Consider the following 7752-nt stretch of genomic DNA (forward strand, 5'->3'; position numbering starts at 1 on the left):
AAAGGTCGTCTCAACATTTAAGTGAAGACCTCACCAGAGGGAGAAATGGACAAAGACCAGAGCATCTCTAGTTCTTCTTGCTGGTCTACTTAAGAATAATTAGCATATGTTGTAAATAATTTAGGCTCACTTTGGGGGTCCAAATAGAAAATATAGGCTAGAATAAGGTACCTTTAGCATAATAGGGGGTGTGTGTAGCATTTTAGCTTGTTTCTAGCCCTTTTTGGAAGGCATTTTAACCTAGTTTCTATAAGGACAAGCCTAGGATGCGGGATTGACTTAATCACCCTAAGGCTGCCCATTTTTTCCCTTTTCCCATCCTACCCCTTTAGCTTGTTCTCCAAGGCTCCTTCACCTCTAAATAGGAAGCATACCTAGTGTATTTTACAAGTTGAAATTAATAGAAGAAGAGTTACTATGCACAAATATTGTGTGAGCTTGAGTGAGTGTTATCTCCTCTCCCTTGCTCTTATCTTGATGAGAATGAAGCTCTCAAATGGCGGCCTTCCACTCATCTTGTTGGTTACCACCCATCAAGTGGCGTGAACATCACTCTCATTTTCCATAAGTTTCCTTCTTACATTCTCCTTCATTTTCACCTTCCATTCCATGTTCATTGTCTTTGTTTCCTTCATTATATTGTTTTCGGTTTTGTCTTAATCATTTGAGTTTTGCATCTATTCTCACCATATCTTGTCTTTTGATCTTTGTCTTTGTGAAATGAACATTCACATCTACTTAACCACTTGGTTAAGTTAATGTCCAGTGGAGATTTTCTTAAGGTTTTCACTCTTAAATTCCTAAAATCACAATCTAAGCAAAGTGTCACACCAAAAAATGAAAATCCTAAAATCAACTCACATCACTTTTGGGAGAGAGAAAGGGGAGAACATAGGGTTTGAAAACGGTGTGAGAAGTTGAACTTTCTCAACGCGGAGGGAGAAAGCGGTGTTGGAATTGGGAGATTGGTGGTGACACTGAGGTCGGTGGTGACACTGAGGTCGGTGGTGACGTTCAGCACCTCCAACGCTAACAGTAAGGCCTTTCGTGCGGTCGCTGTCGCTGACGATGGCGCGGAGCTGGTTGGCGTCGAAACAGATCCACACAACTCTCAAAACGCTATCGCAAACGTCAGTGTAAGGCCCATCGCCACGAGGACTGGTTACCCAACCACAAGTTCCTCCACAACACAAAACTGGTTACCCGTGTGTCTGTAAGTGGTTACTTATGTGACGTTTATGGTCACCCACTCTTTATGAAAAAAATCATTTTTTTAATAAGAACCATATATTACATCGGTTAGATGACTTAACCGATGTAATAACCCTACCAGAACTTGCTACTCAGCCATAGGTTCCTCCACAACGCAAAACTGGTTACTCGTGTGTCGTAAGTGGTTATTTATGTGACTGTTTATAGTCACCTACTCTTCATGAATAAAAAAATCATTTTTTTTAATAAGAACCATATATTACATCAGTTAGATGGGTTCGCCGGTGTAATAACCCTACCAGAACTTGTTACTTAGCCACAGGTTCCTCCACAACGCAAAACTGGTTACCTGTGTGTATGTAAGTGGTTATTTATGTAAGTGTTACCAAATTTATAAACTAAATAATTGATAGTTAAAACCTTGGTTGCTAATTAGATACCAATTTAGAAACCATTTAACAATAATATAAACTAATTTAGAAACCAAAAATTTTTTAGTCTCTAAAATGGTCTCTAATTTAGTCACTATAGCAACTAATTATTTTTAGTCTCTAAAATTGGTTTCTATTTCATGTTTTTCTTGTAGTGAAAGTCTTATATTTAAAATTTGTTAGTAAAAAAAATAGTATAAAGAAGAGATTTCAATAAGATACTCGTTAAAAAATTAGTCATCTTCATTAAAATATTTTCTAACAAAACTTTGATACATTTACATACATATATAGAGAAAATAGAAAATAGATGCAAAAGAAACTTTAATTATTTTTAATCAAACCTTCTAACCACCTTCGTACTTGAATCATATTTTTTTTTTAATTCGATGAATTAAAACAATAAAATTTTAATTTTCAAAAACAGAAATGAGTTTTTTTTTTATAATTAATGATATTTTAATATTTTAAAAAAATTATTTTTTTATGTGGGCTACTTTTATGCAGGACAGGCCAATGAAATGAGCATGCAATCCTTGCACGGGACGGGCCTATGCAGGGTGGGACCACATTGCCACTTACCACCGATGTAATATGTGATGGACATTTTACATCAATGAGATCTACGTCGGTGGTATAACCGATTTAATATGTCTCCCTGAACCGATGTAATATGCATTATTTGCACTAGTGCGAAGGAGAACAAGACAATATTTTATCTCTTCGTCGTAGAAAATCTATAAATAACAGTTCATTTCGAATTGTTCTATGTTTCGTTTACTCACTCCGACTCTGGACACTAAGTGATATTCTGAGTGTTGAACCGTAGCTAGGTGTTTTCCCCTTCTAAAGGTTAGTCGTGTCTTCCTCTAATTCTTTGGCTTCTTCTACATCATCAGAAGAAAAAAAAACCCTTACCAATCCTAGTGAGGTTAGGGGGGAAGTTTAGGGTTTTAGTCGGGCGATCGACCTTGCTAGCTGACTGCCTCGTCGATTACGAGTGAGTTGATCCTCATGTAATCGAGCAAATCACCCATTTTCAAGGTTCATCTGTTGTGGACAAATTTATTTTTAGGATTTTCATGTTAAAATCCAATTTTCTTTAAAATGTGATTGTAGTTGATAGTTGTAGTTCTTTTGAGCGTGTTTGTCACGTTCGAGAAAATGGTCCCCAAAATTTCTTTTATGTTTATACATATATTTTCACATATTTACACATTACGATTTCTTTTTGGTGAGTTCACAATGAGGATCCTTAGAATTCTCAATGTAGCACCAACCAACTACATCCTAAATCTTGGGCGATTCTTCAGGCTTTTAGACTTATTTGTGATTTATTACGATTGAGGTCGTCCCCTCAATTTTTCCTTTTTATTATAATTTGTCTCTGGCTCATCCAATAAGTCTGGCTCATCCAATAAGTTGGCTTTCTTTATCTAGTCATCTGTGTAGAATTCTTTTTGCTCCCTTTACCTCGTCTACAAAAATATTAAGGCTGGATATTTTAAAATCTTTGTGGAATGAAATGGTATAAGCCTTAGCCAATTGCTTCCGGTAACATATCACAACACCCAATTGCATGGAAAAGACAAAAATACCCTTAAACAATAGAGTACATGTAAGAATATATTTCGGACTCCTTCTTTGAAATATGTTTTCAGATTTTTTTACAAACTTTTGTATTGCGAATTTTTTAATCTAGAAAAGGCTTTTGATTTTTGTTTCCGGAATTCTTTTACAAATTTTTGTATTGCAAATTTTTTAATCCGAAAATGGCTTTTGATTTTTTTTTCAGATTTTTATTTCCAAACCACAAAAGCTCTTCTAAATCTACTTTTTCTAAATGTATTATTTTTAATTTCTGAAATAAAGGATATTTTTAGAATTTTGAAATTGAGGTTCAAAAATAATATTGGGTGTAGAAGAATTTGCCTAACCCTTATTTTTACGATTACATGGCTTCCCATTAAACTCTGTCCCGGTACGATTCTTGACTGAGGTCTATAAACATTTATTTCCTTTAAATAACATTCACAAACTTTTAAACATTTCCATAATCTCCTCTAGTAATTTAGTATCCTTTACAATTATACCATAAAAAATTTCATCGACAATTACCGAAACACAAGATTTTGCAAAAATGAAAAAATAAATCCTTAAATTGTTGTGACTTGAATTAAATCCAACAAATTCCGGGTAAATTCCATATCTAGCACCATTTACATTTTTATTTTCCCATCTAGCACCTTTTGTTTTTATTTCTCTATCTAACACCTTTTGATATTATTTTTCTATCTGACACTCTTTTATTTTTTATTTCCCTATCTAACATCATTTCAAAAATAAATAAAAATAATAATAAATTAAAAAAATTGATAATTTTAATTTTGAAAACATTAAAAAATAAATAATTTTAATCTTTAAAATAGTTAAAAATATAATTCACGAATAAAGAAATGAGTTTGTACAAAAAAATATAAAAAAGTAATAAATTTAAAATGTTTAGTTTAATTATTTTTTTAAGAATGTAGAAAATAAAAAAATTAAACTCTACAATAACATAAAAGTTGAATCTATAAACATAAGTTAATATTTATTTTTATTATTATTGATGATGTAATCATGTTAATTTCAAGTAAAAAATACAAGACATAATTATTAAAAAAAAACTATGTTGAATAAGAACTGATATGGACACAAGAGAACAATCGAACAAACAAATGTTCATATTGTCAAACACCAGGACACACATAAAGAACCTGTCCCAACATATTGTGCATTTTTCATCATTAATTATGTTTCATTTCGCACAAACTATTATCTTTCATTTATTTTTCTTTTTAAGATCAACATATATTTATTTAGTCTCGCCTTATATCTCTAATATTTATCTTATTTGAATTTTTTTATATCTTTTATCTTTATCTTATTTTTTCTCCATTCTTTATTTATTTATGTTTTTGTTTTTATTTTATTGCTGCTGTTTTTATTTTCTAGACTTATTTTTTTTTTGCATTTTTTTCTTCTCATTTTTAAGCATTAACATTTGCTTTAGTTTTTTTTAAAGATTTTCCATTTAAGGTAGACACTTCAATACTATTTGCGTGTCCACTATTAATTAATACTAATTGACTTTGTTTTTTTTTTATAATTATGTCCTGTATTTTTTATTTAAAATTAACATGATTACATCATCAATAATAATAAAAATAAATACTAATTTATGTTTATAGATTCAACTTTTATGTTGTTGTAGGGTTTAATTTTTTATTTTCTTCATTCTTAAAAAAAATAAAATTTAAACTAAACATTTTAAATTTATTACTTTTTTATTTTTATTTTGCATAAACTCATTTCTTTATTCATTAATTATATTTCTAACTATTTTAAACATTAAAAATATTTATTTTTTAACTCATTCAAAATTAAAAATATCAAAAAATAATAATTTATTATTTATTTATTTTTGAAATGGTGCTAGATATGGAAATAAAAAATAAAAGGATGCTAGAAAGAGAAATAAAAGCAAAAGAGTGCTAGATATGAAAATAAAAACAAAAGAATGCTAGATAAAGAAATAAAAGTGTAAATGATGCTAGATATGGAATTTACCCACAAATTCCAATATATAATTTATCAGAAATAATTTTTTTTTTTCTGATTTTAGCTGCGTATAGGAGATTTTATTACCAATACAAACCACTCCTTGGTTATCGTTACATAAATGTAATAAACATTTCATTAAAACTATGCTTACAATTAACTAAAAAGCAACTTTTGCTGAATCGTTTTACAAAATATATAAACTTGATTTTCACTGCAGTAAAAAACGTTTATCAATATTAACACGGGAACTCAATTTCAACAGTTCTTAAGAAGGTCAAATAATCATGAACCAAAATAAAACTGCAAAATCATTATACGACAACAGAACATTTTTAAAAATGGAAACATAATTGCGGAAAATGACAAAAATACTAAAATAGAAGGACTACTAGTAAATGTAGCTCATTTCAGATAATTGGTTTTTTGCTCCCAAAACGAATCGTTAGCTGTGGAGAAAGCTATTGATAACTCAGTTCTCCTTCACTTTGGTTAACAAGTGGCTGAGACCTAATGTAAGAGCTGATGTAGAGATCAGCGACGCTTGAAGTATGCGCACACCCTGCAACAACACCATCAACTTATACGAAATAACAAATTATAGAAAGCACAATCTTTACATTTTACAACTCTTTACTCCACCGTACCAATTCTAACCACTTTCTCCTCTAAGTCGTCAACGGGAAAGCTCATACCGCTCAGCAAAGACATAACAGAAATGGGCGACGACGGCGTCACAACCAAATCATCTGTTGCTATATACGTTGTCGGTCCTTTAATATATCCTTCACCATTGTTAATTGGATCAGAGAGGGGATCCACATAAACCGAAGACACACAACTTGTGGAGGAGGTGGGAAGAATATATCGGGTAGTTAAACAATAGTTTTCAATCTTACTGCGGTTGCAACTAAGATAATAATAATTGGGGAAATTGTAACAACTTAAAGGTAGCAAATTAGACAATTTGAACTGTGGAGCAAGTAGAGGATCAACAAACTTATACTTTACTTCCTTTGTGGTAAAATAATGTTCATCAAGATCAACAACACTCTTATACAATCCATCCACACTTCCAACATAAGAACAGCCTACCATCAACTGCAACGCTCCTCCTAAAGGAATAGTCAGCAAACTAAAAATCAAGTCTGCAAAATCTGCTTTTCCTTCCGCTAACAGTATTTTCCCATTAGATTTTCTCAACACTATTTTCACTTCGATTTCATCAGAATTATTTGCTTTGAGATTCCAGGAAGTTATTCTTCCACTTTCATGTAATATGTCGCGACGAAGTTTTCCTAAGAACAAATCTGTCAAAACTGTCCTTCAGCAGAAACAACATTTCAACAGGTGCAGAACCTAAAAAAAGCAAAACTCGATGCATAATCATTACAGTCTTAATCAGACATTTGATAAACAGTATTTTAAGAAGCTAACATGAAATGCAAACCTGATTCTTTGTTATGTCCACCGTCATCTCGCTTAGTGAAGATATGTTTTTAATTCCACTAACCTTCAGCAGATTAATAATTTTATCGAATGAGTATGGGAAAACTTTCAGATCATCCGTGATCATGAAACTGGGATTACTCTTAACAAAACCATCGAAAACATCAGAGGTTCTAGGAGAAATTGGTTTATCTAGCATACGCCCACAATTGCATCTTTTATTTTTGTACGTGCTTATCAAGACTGGGTCTGTGTCCACAGCACTACAAGTTGTTACATACAAAATACTGTGTGGGTTCTGTGTCGTCAATGTTTATCTTCAAATTCCTACAATAAGCTTCCATTGAGTTTCTCGGACGCAGTAGCATGTCTTCACACATATCTGTGCGAAGACACTCTTTGGGAAGATTCTCAACACTTTGATAGATCAAGCTCAGGTGACTGCAACTTTAACTCCTTGCGAACAAGTCTAAAGATGGTTCCTAAAGGCAATGTTAAGAAGATAAACAGAACATCCACAAAGTCCTTCCTTGCCTCGGCAAAGATAACTTTGCTTTGTTCTTTGAGTGCCATAAGCTTCAAGGAAATACGTTTCTCAGGTTCAACAGCAGCCATTGTAGCGGGGAAAAAACCAGTACCTCTCTTTTGTTTTCACACAATAGGTTTTGTAAGTATTCGAAGTATTTATATTGAAAAAGTAAAGACACTTAGACTCTAATGAACTAGTAGTATTTTGTGTGGAATTGTTTGTTAATTGTAAAGAGAATAAAAGAAAAGAAGGAAAATCAAGAGAATTAGTACAACAGCAAGGATTGGTGAAATAAAACGGTCACTTTATTTAGATCTGTGAACATCGGCTTTTCGGTTCCTAATATTGAAAATATGTCACGATTTATGAAGTGAGAGTGTACAATGAAACGGTTTCATTAATGAAGAGTAGTTGGAATAGAAGGGAATGGAAGAGTTTCATAGAGACTCCATACGTAGTTATCTTAACTAGCCTTTTTTCATATTCTCATTTACTCCTAACACACTCAAATCCAATTTACCAATCAGT

The 7752-nt window shown here is 32.0% G+C and overlaps 1 protein-coding gene across 1 annotated transcript; it reads right to left on the minus strand.

The window, feature by feature from the left end:
• Positions 1–5718: 5718 nt before the first annotated feature.
• LOC137824583 (uncharacterized) lies at positions 5719–7310 on the minus strand. Its single transcript, XM_068630248.1, has 4 exons — positions 7204–7310; positions 6984–7112; positions 5904–6570; positions 5719–5808 (listed from the first exon to the last, which is right to left on the minus strand). The coding sequence occupies exons 1-4, from the start codon at positions 7308–7310 to the stop codon at positions 5719–5721; spliced, it is 993 nt and encodes a 330-aa protein (XP_068486349.1).
• Between the last annotated feature and the right edge of the window lie 442 nt (positions 7311–7752).

This window comes from Phaseolus vulgaris, chromosome 8 (genome assembly GCF_000499845.2).
Source record: "Phaseolus vulgaris cultivar G19833 chromosome 8, P. vulgaris v2.0, whole genome shotgun sequence".
Classification (NCBI taxonomy): Eukaryota; Viridiplantae; Streptophyta; class Magnoliopsida; order Fabales; family Fabaceae; genus Phaseolus; species Phaseolus vulgaris.

What these genes read in the sequence shown, in the direction of transcription:
- LOC137824583 (XM_068630248.1), bottom strand. Translation starts at nt 7,310, where the DNA reads ATGGCTGCTGTTGAACCTGAGAAACGTATTTCCTTGAAGCTTATGGCA. An exon ending in AAGGACTTTGTGGATGTTCT is followed by an intron (nt 7,113 to 7,203) that starts GTTTATCTTCTT and finishes GATCTATCAAAG; the next exon opens with TGTTGAGAATCTTCCCAAAG. An exon ending in ACGACTTAGAGGAGAAAGTG is followed by an intron (nt 5,809 to 5,903) that starts GTTAGAATTGGT and finishes GTGTTGTTGCAG; the next exon opens with GGTGTGCGCATACTTCAAGC.